Source organism: Chiloscyllium plagiosum, unplaced genomic scaffold (genome assembly GCF_037043375.1).
Source record: "Chiloscyllium plagiosum isolate Xiang-an unplaced genomic scaffold, Cpla_swu_hap1 HiC_scaffold_7, whole genome shotgun sequence".
Lineage (NCBI taxonomy): Eukaryota > Metazoa > Chordata > Chondrichthyes > Orectolobiformes > Hemiscylliidae > Chiloscyllium > Chiloscyllium plagiosum.
Window position 1 is genome coordinate 50,339,101 of NW_028270145.1, and position 23,565 is coordinate 50,362,665.

The window sequence follows — 23,565 nt, forward strand, 5'->3', positions numbered from 1 at the left end:
TTTCTATAAATAAGTGTATCGAATTAAAACTTTGACTGGCCGTTGTATTCAGTCTACTCTCCTCTCCTAACGCTTAGATTTGTTTCTGTATTTATGAAATTTGGATTAAAGAATGGCGTTGAAGAAATGTCACGAAAGTATGCGAAACTCGTCACGTTGCGCGCTAAAAATATCGAGGATCCAACCATGTTACTAAAGTTTTTTTTTATTGCCGCGGGTGACAGTTACAAGATACAGCTGCGCTTCCTAGAAGGACCGAACATTGAATTCATAATGCTTGACCCCCCTACTGCAACCAAATATCTTCAGTATTTCGTACCGAATAAAATAACCCTTCAGCACGAAAATGATCGTTTGCATGGAACACGTGGGAATCACTAGTCCAAGGTGTCTATTTATTAATACCAAGGTAGCAGCCTTAAAAAAATATAGTTTTGATCTGATGGTTAAGGTACAACTCAAATCAATGATCAAGCAGATTTGCATTTGTGAATAAAGCGGGTTACTATTCCCCGTAAATATTTCCTCAGAAAACCTTAACAGTGAATGTTATTGATTCAAATTAAGTTAGACACCACTTATTCCTGCCGCAACCGTAGATTTAGCTGCAAACATATAAAAGGAAATGAATGGGTTATTATTGACACACATATCTCCCAAGAGACAAAGTATGAATAAATATGTAACCAAAACACAAATGCTGAAAAAATTAGAAATATTCAGCAGGTCAGACAGCATCCGCGGAGGGTAATCGAGCTGAAGTTTCAGTCATTTTCTGGCATTTTCTGTTTTATTTCAAATTCCCAGTATTTAGCCTTTCATGAAATAAATGTCTGCCTTTTTTTGGGCCAGTTCCTAATTACAGTGTATTATTTTTTATAAAACTAAAATAGACGTATAAGGACAGAATAAAACCATGTTTTGATAAATTGGTATCTACACGTGCAGGCTTTGTGGTTTGTCCCACACTAGACGCACTGCAGAGTGTAAATTTGTTGTTTAATTTAGAATCTAGCAATTCAGGGTGCGTCTCCTACTAATTACGAAAACGTAAAGTGATGCTCTGTAGTGTTGGGAAATAGTAATTAATTAATATCTGCATTGGCACTTATATCAACATCTCCATTAATATTTGTACCACGTCGTTGCATTTACTAAACCTTTACCTGTTGTAAGAAACACTATGCTTGACGTTGTTAAATCATTTTGTTGAAGTATCCTAGAATAATTTAACAATTTCGCCTAGGCCATGGACAAAGGTTTCTCAAGTTGTGAAATAGATTGAAGAAATTGAAATCTAATTTAGCATTTATTGTTTATATTTATATATATACATATATACGTGCAACAGACACATGCATATAAATAGACATGAAAATTTGTATCACGACTCCATCACATACTCCAAAAAAGGATTTAAGAATTTCTTCCAGAGACCTCATGAATTTAACACAGTATTTTGTGGGACCACTGCTTAAGAGTAACCTCAAAATAAACAATTCCAATCGTCTGTGTCTGATACGACTTTTCACGATATTGTCACATCTGATTTGTAATTACTAAATAAATGTCATTTTTCTGTATTTCCTAATTTTGTAAACTGTGATGTTCTGATGTACAGTACACTTTCTCCAAATTACACGAATAATTGTAGCATGTCAAATAACTTAAGTTCTACTTACTAAACAAAGTAAGTAGTTTGCCCCATGTTAGACAGAATAATTTCTTAGAAAATATTCTTGTTAAGTAAACGTGCTATTGTACTTTCAAACAACCATAACACTAAAATGGTCAAATCAGAATAGTTGACAATATCCCAGAGTGGAGAAAGAGAAGGATTCCAGTCTCCAGTAAACCATTACAATATTAAATGTTTGGGATCGCAGTGGAATCGTATTTCACACTCAAGAGAAGGTTAGATTCGTGGTCAGTTCTCGAATTCGAGTTTCCCGGTTCATTTTCTTCAGCTTCATTCTGCGATTTTGAAACCAGATCTTGACTTGTCTGTCGGTCAGATTCACGCTCTTACTTATCTCTAGACGGCGCTCACGAGTCAGATACATATTAAATAAAAACTCTTTTTCTAATTCCAGTGTCTGATATTTTGTATAAGGACATCTCTTCTTCCTTCCACTCTTTGCTGTTAGCCAGTTGCTTATTGGAGTTTTGATCTCTTCTAGCAGAAGTAAGAAATAAGAAATGAGATTTTAGCAAACATGTCTTTAACATAATAATTCAAGCAAAACCCAGACAATACGGTTGAACATAATCCTGACATCTTAAGTTATACACAGCGCAGCAAACCTCTGCACGTTCTTCGCTTGTTGCCAAATAGTCAAAACAAATAAACACACAATTTGGGGTAATCCAAAGATCGAATCTCTTATTAACGCAAGGAAACTTTCTTAAAAATACTTTAGATATTGACAAAGACTATTATATCGCAGGTTTTTGGGTAGCTTTCTTTGCGAATTGTAAAATATATTCCAGAGCATTAAAGATGCACGGAAATCAGACAATTCGTCAGATACGATGTATGATTAGTAGGCAATACTATTACTTGTGAATGGAATGTAAAGACGTAGGTTAGTTGCACCGACAGGCTTTTCACCAAAAAGTCGTTTTTCAACTTCATAACGTAAATTTAATGATTGCAAAATCCTGACAGTACAAACCTATGTCGCTATGACAATAATTCCTGAGGTAAATCTTAGGCTATTAAACATACTATCGCTGCCACTTATCGAACAGGTTAATTGGAATTTATGATTGTACGTGCTAGCAATATTTCACGTTCTTAGTATGAAACTTCTATCATAGTTCATTGTGATATGTTACATATCCAACATAAACTATACCAGGGAAAACGACCGTTCTAACTGCGACTAGCACTTTCCAATCGAATCTTTCCAAGTCAGCAAATGGTGGAAGTAGCTTACTTTTCACAATAGAGTGAGTAAGACAGAGCTTGCACTGTGGCCCTAAATATAGAAATAGGTATTCTTAATATTTGTAGTTCATGATTGCTAAAACTTTCGGGTTAAACCTTAGGAGTGGATTAGGAGACGCATGGCAACACTAAAATGAAATTATCAAGGTTAGACTGACATCTGTAAATGATTTGTTGGCTTTTGCTACGTCATTAACAATGTAATAGTATTACGGAGCATATTTTCCAACATGTCATAAAATAAAGCTATCCTTTTATACGACATTTATCAGACTTTGTTTCTCGTTTGTAATTATGGGTGATCAGAAATACACATAAACCAGTCAAATATACTGCTCTAACAAAGTTATGCATTGCAGTGACTATGTAAGCTTTTGGATCGGCTGTACGATGTTACCATGTTCACATTCAATGTTTTAAATGCTCACCTTTAGTCTCGTTATCCGACAGTTCCGAGCCAGATTCGGCTTCCTCAGCGGGTACACTGGCCTCCACTAAATTCGGCTTTGGTTCAGGAGTTTCCACATAAATCCCCTTAATGGATTCCTGCGCATTTGGCTTCTCGTTTATTTTCCCTTCCATTGGTGACTGGTTGGATACCTGGAGTTTACTGATAAGCCCTAGATTTGACTGCGGCATTACATTTGAACGGATCTCCCCAGCTGGACTATAATCCAGGCTTTTCTCCAATGGATAAGCCTGACAGAGTCTGAAATATCCCGGGATGGGAATCTCAGGATTTTCAATCGAACAGTTTTCGGACACCAGTCTGGGATAGGTAGAGATTGCGGTCGGATTGAGTTTCGCCCGTTTATCTGAATTATACATGCAGCAAGTGCTTTCCTCCTTTATGCTAGCAGGGAAGGAGCACGTGGGCATCTGTGGAGTAACAGGTTGTTCAATTCGGCATGGTCTAGAATGGTCAGGCCAGCCATCTACCTGAGATATATACGGATGAACGCTGATGCTCATATTTTGATGGCTAACCTCTCCTCGTTTAGTCATGGTCGGGAGCAGTCCACAGGTCTGCATTCCGTAAGTTCCCATATCCGTGCTCGATGGCATGTACATAGAGCTGCTTGAATAGAAACCGTCACCCCGACACGCACTAATCAGGGAATCTACTAAAAACGAGTTCGTAGCGGGAGAGCTATTGGGGCAGGACATTTTGAAGAGTAATTTGAAGGAGGCAGATGATGTCCTTTGTAAGCTGACATCTCTAACAAAACATTCCCTGTGTAATTGTGGATGCCTCGGTAGAATCACATGACTACTGGGCCAATGGAATTTGAAAATGGCCTTGAAGCACTACCTCCCCGTACATCACATGATCCACAACCGGTTGAATTTGAGCTTAACTGTGGACAACAGCGACACCTACAACAGCATTTCAAAAGCGGCACCCACTCCAGCTCATTTAATCCCCACACCGACCAGGACTCAAACATTTCATCAAAGCCATTCCTCATACTGTATAATCTTACCTCAAACAACAGTGATGATCGTGCTGCTAAAATCCAATCATTTCGTTTTCGATAAGCTGAAAGAAAAGGATAGAAGAAAAAAATCGCTGTAATTTCTGGACTTTGGAAATTAAAACATAGTCCTTGTTTGAAAATGTCGGCGAAATGAAACGTGTACAGAGCAGGTTTCTGATCTGATTGTTTTTGCAGTTTCAGCGATGCCGGCGGTGCATCAATTGCTTGCATAGTGCATAACACGGCTTTTAGATGTATATAAACCTCGAGACCGTGCACATTGCTCTGATGTGAACCAAACATTTGGTGAAATCAGTGTAAGAATTGTTTTTTTTTGTATTTTTTTATCTGCATTCACTGGTCCAACTTTTTCCTTGATAGCATTCAATTATAATTAGTGGAAAACATGAAAAACATTTCAATATATAATAAAACTAATGTAAGTTCCGAAAATTGACCTTTACCAGCGGCGATAAGAGTCCACATTTGAATTTCCGTAAAACATCTTACGCTCTGTACTTTCCATTAAGGTAGCTAGAGTGCAGGCTTTCAGATGTTGACGCCAAACACTTCAATAATGTAATTGCATTTGAACATTTGCACAGGCACCTTCCAACACTGTGGCTGAGCAAAAACACGATTTGCAATCCTTGCTATTAGTTTAGGGGATATAAATTTAGTCGGTGCTTCTGGTGTTTGGTCTCGACTAGCTTATCCTAAAAATAGATCTTAATTTTCTAATTCTCTCACACGTTTATGTTGAGCTGTTGATAACTAGGTTGGACATGTTCCAACAATCGACAACCAAAACATCGCCAAAAGCAACGGAAAGACACACACCGTATTTTCTCCCCAGCGCCAGCAGTGATAGTGCTTGATATTTTCGGGATTCACTCTTGTGGATGGAGTTGCAGAACTGTGTTAACACCGCTTGCAGCTATTTTTCAGAACGCTCCAACTGGAGAAAATTTGCCGTTTAACAGTACATACCTACTTCCGGTCACTGGGAGAATCCTTTGGAGTTCAAGAAAATGTAAACCACGATGGGCATCAGCTATGGAGCAGCTATGGGAAGTACACACAAAGCCGACGAGATTTTCTTCTCAGCAAGACGAACAGGAAAGGGGACAGTGTCAGGGTCAAGGCTGTCACGGTTCCTCTCTTTACTTCTTTTGGGATGTAAATGTACTGTTGAAAATGTTATCGGATTTTGCGAATGTTAGCCTAAATTAAACTTCAAAAATTCTACAGATATTCAAAATGAACAAGAAGACGTATAAATACCTGCGAGACTTGTAAGTCATACTGAAGAGAATATAAGACCATTTCCGTAGATTATTTGTGGCTCTTTATTTGTACAACGTATTTTTGATTTGATAGGTTTTGTGATCCAAATCTGTACTGTTAACATTCAGGCGCCCGTGCACTGCTAAGTTTTAGGCTCAGTTGAAGCGAACACCGATTCTAAGCCATAACTTCGTACACTATGCCTTGATGTTGCGTCGCACATACAAATCATTGCAATCAATTAATATTTCAAGTTATACATAATTATCTGAATCTTATTCATTCCAAATAAATCACAATCCTGTTCTTAACACCTAATCTTGTGTGAGCAAAAGGCAACCAACTTGGCTTTGAATGTTCTTCAACTGTATTTTTTCTGCATGAAATCATTCAGCAGAACTGAAAGAATAACTTAAGAGGCGAGCAATAAGACAGGGCAGGTAATGCATCCATTTGAATCAATGAGACATCAGTAACAATGCTCTTATTAGTTAATTCGTCGTCTGAATTAAAAATGGGAGTTGGTATGGATTGAAGCAAAACTAACCTTCTAGGCAAGGCCAGGAGTAGTGGGATAAGGGAAAACCAGTTGTTGTTTTGGGTGTTTTAGAATTATTTTGTAACATGCTTGAATATATGTAAACTGAAAAAAAAAACGCTTGGTGCACTGATTTTGGCATTATATTTACCCTCGTCAAATATCATAACGGAAAATCATAACGCCTGATTAGTGTAAACGTGAATACAGTTTGTCTCCAAGTAAAATAATATTTCACAGTCATTGTTTTACTATTTATAATGCATACAGCGACTGTATCTGGAGTAATATGATGATTCAACAACTGCTGGGAGCAATAGGCTAAGCTGGATGGTTTGTTTATGTATACAACGAATTGTTGAACAAGAGCCAACAGTGTGCCTTTATTACAATACACCTCCTCATAATATAAATAAGATTCGAATTCATGGTGAACAAAGTCAAACCAATTGTGATTTTGTAAGCGACGAAAAGTAAAACATCTAGGGATGGTGACTTAGGAAGTAAGAAAGACAAGGCCCGATGCAGACAAATATTTCTTGCAGCCTTGAACGAGAGAATTCTCGGGATCCTGAGGCCTGCACAATACAGAACTGGTATTTATATCCAAATTATTATCTCAAAACTGAATAGCATTCAGAAAATAGTGTTATATTTGAATGGGCAACGCATAGCTCAAAGTGTTTCACCAGGAAGTCTTTTTTTCATTTACTACAGTATCCTCAGCTCAGTGTCAGCAACTTGAGCAGTCCATTCATTGGCACCTTACATTTGCCGTCGCATTATACCGGCTATGTTAAAAGCAACATTAGTTAGTAATATTATTTCGTAAGCCTTTGCCGTAATGCGTTTGTATTTATGCGTCCATTTATCAAATTGCTAAGCAGGAAATTGCTAAATCTGCAAAACCACTTTAACATTTTCGTCTACATTTACAATATTATTTATTCTCAATAGTCTGTTGTTGGTTGTGTTACTATTCTTATATAAAGCAAAGCAATTATCGCTGGTTATCATGAACCAAGCCTTACTATTACACTGCAGCAATTGCCAGGATTGCATGTCAAGTAAACAAAATAATTTAATTGTATCAAGCGGTCCTCTATGATACACTATAATTGTTCATTTCAATGTACTCAAATAAAATGATTAGTTTGTAAACCTATATCATAAGACCCCTAGTATGATAAAAAAAACTCATAAAATATTACGACTGTAGACACGCAGGAATTAACGGCTATGAAATCTTTGAACTATAGAGTTTCCTGGTATGCAGGGGAAAAGATTACAATATCAAATACAGTTATCATGAGAGTACACTAAACTCATGCAGAGCTGGGTTTTAGTGTAGGAAAGATTATATTGATAGCAACTAGAAAGTGAATTGACTGATTAGTCTCCGAACGATACTTCAATGTTTAATAACGTAGTTATAAGCTGTTTATGGGAGAAATGTTACACACAATCCTCCCTAAATTAAGTCTAATGATGGAGCTTAATTAAAACCTCGTCTTGCATTAAAGCGCCAATGTGGTATGTGATTTGCTGGAAGGACTGTGTACAAGGCAAGCTTATTGAATGCTAGATTTAAACAGGAACATGAAGGCTGCATTATTGCATTTGCACTGCTTGCAACATTGCAGAAAGCAACAGTTCCCTTCCGTACAGACACATGCCAACAACAACTTTATTGTCAAAACCATGGAAAGAACAGTTTAGTTCGAAAAAAGTTGGCTGTATAATTTTTAAATCTTTGCAGTGCGGGTGTTTTGATTGACCGATTTGTTTCTGTTTTTTCTCGTACCGTTAACCAAGCTGTTGGCCCTGTACTTTGATGGAGGCTCACATTTCTCCTTTCAGGCTTCCCACTAGCTTAAACTGGCATGGTCTTGTGACCATGAAACCGCCAGCCGTTTGTACCTTCACTTTCACCTTGAATCTTTTGACCGTTTTGCCACGCTCAGAACTCAAAATGAAAGGTTGTTAGCTTGACGCGCCTGCTATTAATTTCAGCTTGAGCTTTTGTTTATGGTTGACAGATAAATGTAACAAAGATTGAAATAAGCTATACTCTTTAGCCGAAATAGTTCATAAATATCCAACTAAAATGCGTACTGAAGCTTACCTCGTCCTATATTAGTTTGTCAACACTGTTGATTTTTTTAAAAAAACCTTCTCATGTTACTTGTAAATACTTCGGAAATATTTTTGGTTACGAGCGTTTTCAGTTAAATTGTGAGTGAAAGCTAAATTATATTGAATACAATTGCCGCATTAATTATGTCCGATTACAAATTGCGAACGACTAGCAACTGAGTGCCACATATTAAAATCAATTCACTCCTTGTCACATTAAATAAACTATTGCGTTTCTACTATGAGTAACTACCATATGTATCAAGAAACATTTCAACGTCTCGGAATATTAGCATGCTCATGTTTTAAATTCAACGCGTTTTATCTGAGTCGAATTAACATGATGTCACCATCGTGTAAAATAACTGGACAGGTAAATATTTCCTTTTCAAAACACTTTTCAGTCATAAAAATACATTACATAAATAAGTGCAAAACAATTTTTTCTCGCACAATTTGGCTAAAGTACTGAACTGACGAGAATATAGTGGCCAACTGTGAATAAACTAGCCTTTCCACAATCAGGGAGTTAACTCTTTTTCTGAAACTTCCTTTTGGACAAATAGGACATGTAAATCAAAATAACTTATTGATTAAGCAAGCATTAAAAGCGTTGGAACGGGAATTAGTGACTATCACGGGTACTGCGATCAACCACTTTGACAATTTAGAAAGCATTCAGTCTGTTTTACAGGACATTACGCATTATTTCCTGCCGCACAATAGAATTATTGCAAAATGCTCATCATAAGAGAAATGAATATTCTGCTGATTACGTATTCTGTAACAACTCAACTATCACTGTGAATGTGGAACAAAAGGAGAGGATACACTACCATTAGACTGGGAAATGATACTTTTTTTTATTCCACTTTAATTGTTCATAGAAAATTGTCGCCAGATATTTCTTGTTACCAGCTCTGAGAAAATGCTGTCGTTATTGATTTTTTTTCCTTGAAGTAGACACTCCTTAAAGATTCCATTTTTCGCTTCTACAAAAGAAAGTAGCAATTTAACAGACAGCAAGAATGTAGACAGTATTCCTTTGTCATTTTAAGAGTTGGAAATCAGTGGTGAACCCTAAGTCAGTATCGAGATGAAATGTATTGCCTGAAATATTGCTTGACTATCCAACATTATTCATTTCAAAACCCCGCTAAAACTGTCTGGATTGTGCAGACGTTACAAGGAGGAATGCGGTATTGAGAAGGAGATGATTCAGATACTGTGCTGCCATTTAAATCGACCACATCGCCAGAAAGTAAACGTAACTATTTAGTAATTTTCATAACGTTGGATGTTTGATTTTATCATTTTCACTTATTGTTACATGGTTTCGCATAATTTCCCAACCTAATGGCATTCTATCCTCTCCGTTCTTTTCCGCATTCACTTTGTTGGTTTGATTTTTAGAGAATAATGTATCAACTCGGATATATTCCTTATGTTGCATGTTTGCGTTTGGCTCTGTTCCATTACATTGTAACTTCGCTCAATAACTCCGATCAACAAACTTAAGCGAATATACCGAGTGAAAGTTAATAAATCTTTCCAAATAATGCAATTGGCAAATTGGTTTTATTTATTCGGGACTCACTACGATGTAAAAAGTTACGCCTTAATTTTTGACGCCAACAGTAAGCAAACTTACGATTGCACTGAACCGATTTGCATTTAATCCCAAACTTCGACACGATGTTCCAGATATATGACAGAAACAAGGATAACTTAATCAGTTGGCATACTGACATTATTTCAGTTAATTTCCTATTCATCCCCGAAAGCCGTTACCAATATATTGGTGGTCTGGACTAAACCGTAGAGCTACAGCGCGCCGCCGTGTGGCCATTTGCAGAATTAACTGTCCTGGCAATCATTGCAAACTAGCCTCGCTGTTTTGACATTTTTTAATGACCCTAATCAAGTTATATATGCTATGGCAATTTAAGTAAGATATTCAGATAGTAAAATTATGCTTAGAACAGTACCGTGTGTTATATAGATACAGAGAAATTAGAATGGCAATGATTGCTGCGGAAATTCTATTGAAACGTAAATTATATTCTCCCACATTTCCATGGAAACCGAAACACTCGTGGCTGATTGGTATAATGTATAAACGCATGATGAAGATTTTTGACCAGTTCAGCCTGCATGAGAATAGCCTATATGGAAAGATGCTGCTCTTAACGGCTAAGCATAGAAGAACAAAGGAACCTTCGTATTTAATAATGTTGCACAAAAGCCCTAAGTGTGTATTATTGAATGTAACTTTTCGAAAGCACAACTACTCATCTACAATAGAGATAAGAAAAACTGATTTTTCACATTGATCTTTTTGTAGCCTTCAGCATGCGCATTTTAGTATAACGTGGTTTAGTAACATGTTGAAGCTTTTGTCTTTAGGAGGGAAGCTGTAAGAACAACCCAACAGCCACCAGGCGCCTCTGTCTTCCAAAAGGTTAAAGGTGACGACCTTGACATTATAGAAGTTCAAAGGCAACATTATACGAATTCTCTTTTCGAAACATACTTCAACATACCCACGAGCAGATGCGACTTTTTCAGTTTCATTCGAATCTGAATTAAGTCCAACCAATATGTTTGATGGATCTTATCTGAGATCCAACTTTAAAAAAAAACTTTTTCATATGATGGACGTTATAAACTCAATTGCTTTTGTGTTTTCCTTCTTTTTAAATCTATTTTCTTTGATTTCTTTCTTTTCTTTTGTTTGCTATGTCGTGAGTAGAAGGTGTAATAAGTCGCCATTAAGCTGGTTAGAGCGGTCAACTTTACGATGTTGTCTAGACAGTTCAAGGTTTTGTAAACAGCAATGCTATGTCATGCGGCACGGAAACTTGGCAAGTCCTTTTCGAAAGAAAACGTAAAAGTTTTGAGAAGTCTTGCTCACTTCTTTGTCACTGAGACACTGATGTGTTTATAAATTTAAATGCACCTCAAATTAGGATTCAGCTTCTTTTTAAAAATGCTTTGCTGTTAACGTTCTGTACAAGAAAATGAAATTTGTCAGTTCATTCCCAGGCCAAAACACATTTAATCCAATTATGGATACAAAACTTGTAATTAACTATCATGTTTACAGTCAAAACACAAAGTAAATATTCTGCTTTTCATTTTAAACAAAACCATTCGCAGAAAGGCGCAATCTATGAGCCAGACATTAATTTGCAAAATAAACAATTAAGAATGCTGGAAAGGCCCAGCATTTCAGGCACCATCTGGTATATTTCAGATTGCCAACAACCGCATAACTTTGGCCTTTGCAACAAATTGTACTGTACTGCATTTCAGAGATAAACAATATTTGCTTTTTTTCCTGGGACAACTTGAGGCCTACGGTCAGACTGTTTAGCACACTCTAGCCATCTATTCATTAAAAAAGCTTTATTGATAAGATTTTTTATACGGCTTTTATTCATTTGAGACAAAACACATTTTAACACATGCATTTACCATGATATGTCAATTAGTATGTAATCTTAAAACAAAATTATCATTATAACAGCGTTAGACATCTCTAGCTATAGTTTTGTTTAATTACTTAAAGAAATACAATGGAAAAAGTAAACTAATAAATATGGATTTTTTTAAATGAGGATACACACAGCTTGAACGAGTATGGTTAGTCTAGCTGCACAATGACTATAACGCAAATAAAAAATGCTATATTATCTGATTGACCTATCGCTTAAAACGAAAGATTGCTCCATTTCAGCCCTCTGTTACCCCGGTTTATCGTTTAAATTCTTCGGTTGGAACTGAATAACCCAAATACTGAGGTAAGAATGTTCTCTAACAACACGTTACGGTCATGGTTCCCGCACAACCGTGTCACCTTAGATCCATAGTTACATCGATCGTAGTAAGGACAGTTTTTTTTTCTCCGCGTAAGAACAACAAAATTATCCTCTCATCCTTGCAGACACTCCTTCTGTAAATAAATATTGACTAAGGCAAAGGGGAATTGCTGGAAGATAATCCACAGAGTAAATTGTATCACAGTCACAATAAAGGATTGGCAGTAAAAAAGTGCAGCCGGTCTCTGCTGAGTTTCTTTTCTTTCATTCTTCGATTCTGGAACCAAATTTTGACTTGTCGATCGGTAAGATTTAACATTCTCGATAACTGTAAGCGTTTTTCTTTGTTTATGTAAACGTTGAAGAAAAATTCTCGTTCAAGTTCCCGGATTTGGTATTTGGTATAAGGGCATCTCTTCTTTCTGCATCGCAGGGGGCCTGATGGAAGTAGGTTTTAAATATAACGTTACAAACGACCATATCCAAACAGACGTGCTCTTAAACTCTTGCACTTAAATTCGATACCAAAGGATGTACATAATGCTCATAGTTCAGCATATCTATTCAGCATATCCTGATTTCAATATTTATTGTCTGATACATTTATTTTAAATGAATGCACTTAATTACGCTTCCACTTTCTGAAGTTTGATTTCCGTTATATTTCCATTGAAAACGGCAATAACAGGAGGAGACACATAAATGCAACCACGCCTTGTTAATATGGAACAAAAATGCACAAGTAATCAATTGAAGTGCGAAATAAACTCTTTGGTCAAATCGCAATGATATTACCGAAATCGTTTTATAATGGTAAAATGGACAATTGGTGATTTTTCATATTCACGAAGCCCACCTAAACCGATTTCCCGTCGTAAACAATCTTTACAACTTTAAAACAGATCTTATAGGGTATATAAAATCCTTCGTCTGCTTATAAAATTTCACATAAAATCTGTGAGACAAAATGTGTTGGCCCTGTATTCTAACCCTGCGTTCATACGGCACCTACCAGATAGGCTGCTTTTCTCGGCCCCGATGTTACTGGAGGACTCGACGGTGTTTTTTCCGGTTGTACTTTCTTTCTCCTGGCCGGAAGAAAATTTGTCAGATGCTGTGATGGTCTTGTGCATCGACCCAGACTTTTCGCTTAACTGTTCATAGTTCGAGCAGTCAGAAATCCCATAAGCTGTCTCAAAAAACTGATCAAAGCCTTGAGGAAGTATTCCATTCCTCCCCACCGCCGTGTAGAAATTGCAAGATGGATTTGAGCCTGCACGCTGGCTGTATACAGGATCATTTTTAAACAGCATTCCCGTCCTGGTCGGTGGTTGGATATAGTCCCTATGCATTATTTCTTCTGCAGAACAGTAAGGGGCATAATTGCTCCTATAATGCCATTTAGTTGAATGTTCTAACCCGTAATCTCTGAACGACACCTCTCGGACAGGTTGAACTTGTGTTAAATTAGAGGAGTAAGGAAATGTCATTTGGCAAGTAGTGCTCTGCGGTAAAAATGTTGATACTGACGAGAAATCTGGGGCTGAAACATAGTACGTGCAGCTGGGCAAATACATGCTGGAGGCGCAGCTACCACGGTCTTCAAACTCTGTCATATTTTGTTTTCGGAGTTGCGAGCCCAAATGATCAGGATCGATGATGTTAAACATGCTCCATGTATTCTCCGCTAAAAACCGACGAACAGGGTCCGCGAAAGAAAAAAATTGGAAACGCAAGCTGACGTGCAATTCATCCTGATTGATTCTAAGGGCAAACGAGTCATGTGATCCACTGTCGGAATTACCATAGATCAGTTTTGGTCATTAAGATCCATCCTTTGCAACTCGAAGGTATTACTCTCGAAATTAACCTATCGGCTTTCAGTGTCGGCTAGGTAGCTCGTTTAACTCATAGTGCCAAAGATTTGCCTTGTGACTAAGGATAAAGCAAACACTGTAACAAAATAATTTAATTTACACACCACAGTCTGTCACAGATACCTTTCTATATTTGGAAACTTCAAAAACATCTACGATGTTTCATTAACTGTTGAGGTCACGTTCTACCAAATAGGGCCAATGCAGATTCTGATATTTTTAAAATGCAAAAACAATAATCTGTCACAACTAACTAAGAAGATTTCCAAGCTGGATTTTGGCCGTTCACAAAAGCACAATACACAGTTTAAATTCAACTGCGTGATCAGGTTGGCGTGGTAATAGAATTTTCGACATTTGTCTCATGGTAAGAGATTAAGTGAAAAATGTCTATTATAGCGACAGACAATACCGGCATTTTTTCATTTTTATTTCGAAAGGCGTGTTTTTCATGGGTAAAATCGAGTTTAACAAATAATAAAATCGTTATCTACTGTTGAGCCTAGATTTATCAGATATTTAGAATAGGGGTTATAGATGCTGTAGCTTATATCGCACAAAATGACCATCCAATGACCCGATCACTTTAGAGTTTTGTTAGCTATGATTCATAAATATGTGAACTGAATCAGATTTTGAAGTTTGTTGCCTTGTGGACTGCGGCAACACTTTATAATTATTTCAGAATACGGTTGCGCCATAATATTAAGATTATTCCTTGCCGCAACACTGTGATCATTTCTAAAACATCAGGCTTGACCATTGTGTGAAATCTTTACTGCAATTTCAACTCATCATATTCGTGGTTAAAACCCACCGATGGAAGTTGCACGCAGAAGCTGGAGATGGCTTTTTGCAGGCCGGGAATTAAAACTAGCAATTTGTGTGGTTAATCCGTATTCTTTCCCATTTACAGAGCCTAGTATATGCAACCTACCAACCAAGAGGTTGACTTGGATGAAAGAAAAGTGCTTGAATCTGCAAATGAAAATTGTCTTCTGTCCTTTTAAGTGAAGGCCAGTCAAGCGAAGGACATCGAAGCGAATCCTTAAGTGTAACTGTTAAATGCGAATTGATTTAAAGAGGGAAAGGTGCGCTGAGAGAAAAATAATTAGAGAGAATATCTACTCATGTTCTAATTTACGTTTATTAACTCGTTAAATACTTGTCATTATCTATCATAACATTTATCGCGCACGACCAAGCAGGATGGATGTCTCTAATCGCTTTTTCCTTTGGTCAGTTCCAAATACACGGTTTATATTATATCTATTTGCCAATTAGTTCGAAATTCTGTTGTAATCAACTGGAGTACTCTGAGGATAAACCCAAATGAAAATACAATGAAAATGTAAATATCATTGATTCTAAACGGAATAATTGCTTAGTAGAATATTTTTTTTCTAAAGTTTTAATTCAAATTAAAATTTGGAAACCACAGATGCATTGAGCTTCGATTCGTTTATTCTTGCTTTAACCTTACGGCCGCATTTATAAAATGCGACATCCAGTGGCTGTTAATATAAAGTATATGAAATCGTATTGCATCAGTCGTTGAGGTCGAAAAACACATTGTTGTCTTTGCTTCTTGGAACATAACGATAGTAGTTAATATTAAATTAGACTGAGTTGATTATCATGTCCCCTCTGATCACTTAGACCGCAACATGCAGTGAAGTTACATTGAAACGAGGGCCGCTTGCCGAGTATCATTCCTACACAATGATTTGAAATGAGAAACACATAGTTTATATATTCATCTATGCTTATGTATTAACACATGTTAAAGAAATGTCTTCTTGAATGTATATTCCCTTTGTACAAAAAAATAATAATATCGTTGTGTGTTGTTTTCATGGAATTCGCTGAGGTATGCTCCGGTCATAATTTGACTTTCATTGTTCCATATAATGGTTGTAAAGATGAAATGTGCCGGCAATGGTCTCCAACTCATTTCTAAACTAGTACGAACTGGCCAATTAAATAACATTAGTCAACGTGTTAAAAGATCCGGTTCAGTACTGTGGCAAAAGCTGTAAAAGAGAAAAGGAATTAAAAGTGTCCTTTGTTCTCATCTCGTGTTCAGATGACCAGTTCGGCCTGTATTGAATACTAAATGAGGACAAATACCTAACAAGCTGCTTAACATCGACAAAGAACCAGAGGCGAGTCTGGCATACCAAGCTAAGAGGTTTACAGTTTATAAATTAGTATCGTCACTCTCTTACATGGAACAAAAGGCGATGTTCGAGGAAAGTTTGGTAGGCGTATTTTTCTCTTACGCAATTCTTCAAGTCGACGAGTTGTTGTTTCACGTTGACGTTCCAGGCAAAATATTAGCGTCTTCTTTGTGTTTTTGTCTAACTGCACGCAACATTAAGTATTTCGAATGTGAAAAAAACTCATTAGTCAAGCAAAGTCCACGATCAGTAGGTATGTTAGACTTGTGCAATCTAAAAAGAGACACTAACTTGACCTTAACTTTGTTATGGCGCCCCCAGTATCTGGAGAACATGTACAGACACCGTCTGGCAGACTGACCCATAAAAGTGAGATGAAAAAGAGATTCTGAAGGATTTCAACGTAATGTCGGACGAATTTCCAAAGCTCTGGCTCATACTTCTGCGGACACGATCGCTTTGTTACATTTTAATTTTGGAGTGATTACTTTTACTCACAATTATCAAACAAATTAATGTAAATATCTCTCTGGAATGATGTGCCACATTTATTTGCACTCGCCGTAAAATTAGTAAGGGGTAAAAAAACTGAAATTCAGCACCAGGCTCAGATTTCATCATCCGAAAATAAAACAGCAGCCGTTGGAAGAACAGAGTGATTCTGAACTTGGTCCGTTACTTATTCAATTTGAAAGGCAACTGACAATGCCGAAACGCTGGATTATCAGCATATTCTAAATTCACAACTGAGTTAGAAATGTAATCGCGCTGATAACGCTAAAATTTCAATATTAACGGGTGCATGGCATTATAGATTTTGAAATAAAACTTACGTATTGACAAATGTCCAAAAAATGCATAAGACCTTCTCAAGAATGGGCGGGCATTCTTGACTTCAGACGAATTGATGACTGCATTTGATTCGCATTATTGTTTTTAACGTGGAGCTTGAGGGTGTCATTCTCGTGTTTGGTAGAAACTCCTTCAGACTTACTAGCCCATACTGCAGAGCTACGCAGTGTTTTATTAGGTCGCAGTGCCTCCGCAAGCTCCCCAAATTCAATGGGCTGGAAGTACACATTTACGTTAATTCTATCCAACTCTCTAAAATTGAAAACTTCTTCATGCAATCGTTTTTTCCTTACATTTTTGCTAAAGATTCATGCAATCTCATGTAAAAGTTTACAAGCCGATTGAAACGAACCTTTGATCATTGAAATCCATATTTTACATCCAATTGTAATGGAAGCTCATTCACTTCAATGTTATCTGGTTTCAAGGTTTTCACGTCGCACCTGCCTTTTTGAAATGTAAAACGGTTCGACAATCATAGTAATATTTCTCCCTGTTACCATAATTCTAACTATGCAAAAATGATAGTTGGAAGCATCTGAGTTGCACGTCTTTACATGCATTTCATTGACTTGAAACAAACGCAAAGCCCAGAGACAAGGGAGATGAAATGTTGCTTTCAAACTAGAAAATAATTGAAAGTCAAAATCGAATCAAATTAATGTTACTCAATAATTAAAATATGTGCGTATTGTTGTAGCGCATCATAATAACTTGCCTGAAAAAAGTCTCTAAATTTCATAACATCGCCCAAACTCTAATGGCCGATGTTATGAACTGTTATATTTAAGGCCATGAAACTTTGCTGATTAATTCTAAGCAGGTACTTGGTAATACGTCCAGAATTGAATAGCTAGCCACATTTTATCAGAGAACGTTTATTTGCATTGATATATTTCAATAAAATGTCTTAAGAGGTTCATGAAATCGCACAGTGCATGTTTAATTAATAGGAGTCCGGAGAAATGGCGGGGTTAGAAATAATGGCTGTTCCTGCCCACCCACGTCCTGAGTTGCTCGAATGAGACGCGAAATGACTGCAACTCATTCGTTGTCGGTCACATCTTCTCATAGCTGCCGAGCTCAAATGTAAAGTGCATCTCCATCAAACTACATTTTAACAAACGAACATATTCATATCAAAACACAATTTAAGATTTTTGAATTAATTAAACATTCACCATACTTGAAACCGTCAAATTAGAAAATAAATTAACTTAGGAGGACCCGAGCACGGCTTTGTCATGAAAGGAATGTTGTAATAATATTTATGGAAAGGGGTTGATAGCCCTTGATTCCGTTTTCGAAAAATCAAACACTATTGCCAAAGTTTCGAACTGTTCCATGAGAGAAAAAAAAAGGCGCAATTTGAATCGTAGTCAATCTGTGTGACAGGAAAGAAGTCGTATTCTCGTTTTAAGTGAAATAGATGCATGGCGACCTGCACCCGTATGGAATCATATTCAAATACAGCAAAGAGATTATTTCATTTCATAACCGTTTGTGAAAGCCTGCCTTAAATCTTTTGCACTCTGGCGATTAAGAATTTGAATTATTATAAACTGATAGAAACGCCTTAACTGGCGGGGCACATATCTTGTCGATTAAAATAGACGTGAGCCCTAAGTGAAAATAGTAACGGGGCTGAAGCTAGCGATAAATAACACGCTGCAAAATCAAACTTCAACTGAATAAAAATAGCTATCCCCAGGATGTCTCTGCACTGTGTGCTTTCTATTGTTGCAGCGGCCTTGCTTTAATACCAGAACATAACCTAAAGCACTTAATGTCTTAATTCGTGTAGGTATAATCTCCTTAAATGTTGTTGTTCTCCAAGCTTGGAATTTCCAGTTACTCGAGATTTTATACAGCTAAATTCCAATTAGATCGGCAAACTGCTAGTTTGCATATCTCGTATAGAAAATTGACAAACAGTGGTTGGGTACACGATATTGAGACAATATTATTTGAATAATGATGTGACCGTTTATAGCTATTGCTTACAAAACTACATCCTCTGAAATGTTTTTAAATGGTAATTTAAATTTCCAATGCTCTAAGCGAAGCACGGTGTGTTTCAATGCGTTCACCGCTAGTATATAAATATTAGCACTTATTCACAAATTAGGTGGCGAATTAACGTGTTACTGGAATGAATGCACTGCAATAAATCAATCGCAGAAAAATGTAAGGTGTGTTTCTTTATTTTTATTTTGTTCAATATGATCCTTTAAAGAACTCAAGCAAAGTACAATTTCATAACAGTTTCCGCACCCGTGTGTTTTCATTTCTTATTTGTCATTTCTGGCGCAGTTGATCATTTATGTTATTTTATGGACAGGATTCATGTGCAATTTCAGCAGAATGACTTCGGATTATGAAACCGAAGTCGCTGGAGCTTTGAAAACAACTCGGCGCTAAGGTATTGGTCAATCACAAAATATCAATAATACCAGCACATTTCGATTCATTTAATTAAATTCATCGCACACTGTTATCGCCTAGTGTGGAAATACAGTTTTCGAAAATCAAATATGACACTCCTATTGGTATGCGTATTTATCAGAATAGAATTAACCCACTGTCCAGCTCCAGCTTCACAGTAAGATTACAAAACATGAACTGTATATACAAATGATAAAAATGTTTCGTCGTTCATTTTATTAGAACTAAATGTACATAGGTAGAGTGCATGCATAATAGTTACATATTTAAGATTTATATTCCAACGTTCCATTCTAATGACCTGTTGTACTTACATTCTCAAATGCAGAATATCTGCTTTTTACTCGAACGGAGTCATGTGAAAATTTAAACAAATGGAGGAATCAAAACAATGACAAATGTCTTTGAAACTAAAATGACGATGAGAAGAGGCCGGCACCTTATCCATGAACAGCAAAGTACAGACCACAACAAGTCAAATTTGTGCCTTACGATAATTTCCTGCTATGGCAAATGTTCACGAGGTATTCGTAGTTTGCATCTCAGTCCCTGTATGTTGCTGATGTTTAACTAAACCAACACGCCCTGGACTAGTGGCAGTGGCAATGTAATGAAAGATTGCTGTTTTATATGACAGCACGTCAAAGGAGCACCTATCCATTAAAACAATGGATATTCTTGATCTACATGCTTTCTGTAAGCAAGCTTAGTTAGCATTAAAAGTTCATATCGCGACCTTGAAACTCACACATGAACTTTACTTTGGCCTAAAAGAGTGAGAGTGTTTGTTCGCGCATTACAAGCCTTTTCTTTTTCATACGCCGGTTTTGAAACCAGATTTTTACTTGTTGGTCGCTCAGATTCAGTCTATCGGACAATTCCTTCCTCTTCTGTCGATTGATGAACTCGTTCGCCAGAAATTCATTTTCAAGTTCAGCTATTTGCTGTTTTGTGTACGGTTTACGTTTCCGTCTTGACCTCACTTGGGTTGGACACCAGGGCAGCCCTGCAGATGGAAACAGAGAGAAACAAGTTGAAGCAATGGAAACATTTCACCAGCTTTCATTCCAAAGCGTTTTCATTTTTCAGTATGTTACATTATCTCAGACGATAGTTTTTTTTTTAACGTTGCAAGATTCATTTGATGCCGTTTACAGAAATGTTGCTCAAAATTCGACAAAACAATATAAAAATTTCGACTTTTTGTGATACCTGTTCTTTAGAAATAACGACAGACGCGTGGTAAACTTTTCTATGATCAGATCAATGACCCAGATACATTCTTCATATTAGGCATTCAAGTATCTTAATGTTCAGTAGAAAATTCAATCGCAATTACAAAGTCCAAAATAAAAACATTATGGAAAGTTGATAATAAAATGTAACAAATCCAGTACACAATTACGATTACATTATGTTAGTGCTAGCTAGCATTTACACTGAAATATTTAATTGTAATTTAAATGTTGTGATTAATTTAATTTTAAACAAGTTGATCTATCATCCATTGGTCTCTGCTATGTTTTTAGTTTCAGAGTACTTTATTATCACGTTAAAGTCATTTTTATAATTACAGGGTTACTTTCCTGCTGTTCTAAATGTAATAAGAGCAAGGTTTCCAGGACCGCTGCTTGATGCTCAATACATGAATTTCACGTGAAGGTGGCAGGTAGTTCTTTTGGAAAGGAAGGAGAATTCAATTTTCAAATGATCATCGTTTTAATATTGCATTGATACTATACCATCGGAGGATCTGTTGCATACTGGCGTTACTGGTGACTGTAATGACATACTGAGGCTCACACTTTGCTTGATACCATCATTTACAGTGGGAGAGTTGGAATTCAATTCAAAGCCTTGGTTATGTAATGACGAGCCATGTAGAGATGTTTCCACGTTTGGGTACTCATACTTGGAAGCATTGATGTTGACTGAAGAAGGGATGCTGGAATCACTTGGATAAGACTGATTGTGTCTACATCTCTCTTCCAGTTTGCGGCTGCTGTCTTGGAAGTAGTATTTGTTCGGCTCTTCGCCGGCTGCTGCCTTCTCTGATCCATGCTTATTGATGCTGATGGAGACTGAGTTGCTGAGGTAGGACTGAGAGTAGCCGCTAAAGGCGCGGCTCTGCGGCGGCGATGCGCATGGACTCGAAGTCCACGGGAGCGAGCACACCTCCCGACGGGTATAGGAGAGTGCTGGCGACAGAGTTGCTAGTTGAGTCCCATTCGGACGCAGATTGGCGAAGTAGAAGGGCTCCGGGCTGGTAAAATTTAACAGGGAGCCGACATAGCCTGAATTTAGCAGATTGTGCTCGCACATTTCCGAGCAGCGCGATCAGATCCTCTCTGTGCCCTATTTAGCTTCCAGACAGAGATAAACGAAAGACGCTTGCTGATTGGTTCTTTGACGGTCACAAGACAAACGGAAACAGCTTTTTTTTCTGGAACCGCCTCCGTCCCGCTGCAACTCACATCTGAAATGTCCAAGTACACGTCCATATGCACCTTCACCCTAATCTACGGCAGTTAGCCCGACATAACTCGCTTAATTCAACAGGATGCATACGCAGTTCAGAAAATAAGTATTTTAACTTGTTATAATGACATACATTGCAATAGATATCCGAGGATCCCACATACTCCTGAAGGGATTAAAATGTGGCTTTTTAATTCATAGAGCTTGAAATAAAATGCTTTAAATAAAGTTTCATACGCTCCTACGGTTCCTTGATTTTTTCCAGTCCATTTCATAATTACTTAACATTTATTGATAAAATTGATATGAGATTATCTGCGATATTATCTGACATGCATCATTTTAATTGGTGTTATGTAACATTTGTAGGCAGAAGAAAAGTAGGAAATGTTAATTAAAAATACCTTCTACTTTTCATATTTTAACTTGATTACTTTTAGTATTCATTATAATTCAATATTTCTTTCAACCGCTGTGGCAAGGATATCCATGTTCATTTCAGACATGCTGCATATTTTATCTTATTTTAAATATTTTAACAAAAAAAGTAACGACGCATACGAAGGTACGCGGTAACAGTGTTTCAAAATTTTAACCGTGGGCATTTTGTGCAAGCTATCTACCGGGGCGTCTAGAAAATACATTTTGCACCTAACCAAGTACAGGACGTTTGAAACATCGAAAAGATCTGTTAATGCATCAAAAAGACTAATGCGCATTTTTGTAAAACAAATGCATTTATAAAACTGAACAAGAACGTTGGGTCTACTGTAAAATTAAGCAATGGTGATATTCCAATTCGTGTTATTCGATTCCATTATTTAAGACATTATTGACAAAATTTCAGCAAGTATTAAAGTATGTTCGCATTATGAACTGGAAATCAAAACACCCCCTTTTAATGTCTCCACGTTTGTTTCGAATAGTGTCGAGCTTAACATGTGAATTGTGCTTAACTTGTGCTTCTGCAAGTGGAAATATTGAAGCTAAATTTGGTTGCGCGTCCGTGTTTACAATAGGCACATTTCAGTAATATTCAGTAGGTTATTGATTATCTCCCTTGATGTATTACATTTCTGTACAAAATTGAGGCTTCCCTAGAACGCTGCTCGTTTCGTTTGAACCGCGAACCCTCGATTTAGAACACGTCAAAGAAAATTTTGAATGAAGATTGCTGGAGTAAATACCACGCTTTTCTTTTATATCTGTCCTCGTTAGAATTCCTAGAAATAAATATTAAGCAACATCTGCAGTTATGTCCATAGAATTTTTTTGATCATTAAAAATGAATACGGCTGTTATAAATCGAACATTTCAAATTAACATTCAAAAATAATAATTATGCTAAAGTGTATTGACAGCAAGTCAAATGGAATTAAGTACTAAACATATTTATTCTATCTCATTGTATTCTGCAAACAATTCTGACTCCAAATACGACAATCGATAAGTAAAATTCATGCGTAGCCGCTAAGGAAACAATACGATGCATGTCTAGCATTGTAGCAACTACAGAAATGCGA

At 36.9% G+C, this 23,565-nt stretch overlaps 3 protein-coding genes across 3 annotated transcripts; all 3 read right to left on the minus strand.

The window, feature by feature from the left end:
• Positions 1–1,296: 1,296 nt before the first annotated feature.
• On the minus strand, positions 1,297–4,237 carry hoxd10a (homeobox D10a). The gene is made up of 2 exons (XM_043693540.2): positions 3,379–4,237; positions 1,297–2,176 (listed from the first exon to the last, which is right to left on the minus strand). Exons 1-2 carry the CDS (start codon positions 4,115–4,117, stop codon positions 1,905–1,907), a joined length of 1,011 nt encoding a protein of 336 aa, XP_043549475.2. The 5' UTR covers positions 4,118–4,237; the 3' UTR covers positions 1,297–1,904.
• Positions 4,238–4,442: 205 nt separating this feature from the next.
• hoxd11a (homeobox D11a) lies at positions 4,443–14,053 on the minus strand. The gene is made up of 3 exons (XM_087988998.1): positions 13,223–14,053; positions 10,041–12,648; positions 4,443–4,490 (listed from the first exon to the last, which is right to left on the minus strand). Exons 1-2 carry the CDS (start codon positions 13,878–13,880, stop codon positions 12,416–12,418), a joined length of 891 nt encoding a protein of 296 aa, XP_087845124.1. The 5' UTR covers positions 13,881–14,053; the 3' UTR covers positions 4,443–4,490; positions 10,041–12,415.
• Positions 14,054–19,314: 5,261 nt separating this feature from the next.
• Positions 19,315–21,886, minus strand: hoxd12a (homeobox D12a). The gene is made up of 2 exons (XM_043693550.2): positions 21,307–21,886; positions 19,315–20,570 (listed from the first exon to the last, which is right to left on the minus strand). Exons 1-2 carry the CDS (start codon positions 21,884–21,886, stop codon positions 20,332–20,334), a joined length of 819 nt encoding a protein of 272 aa, XP_043549485.1. The 3' UTR covers positions 19,315–20,331.
• Positions 21,887–23,565: the final 1,679 nt, after the last annotated feature.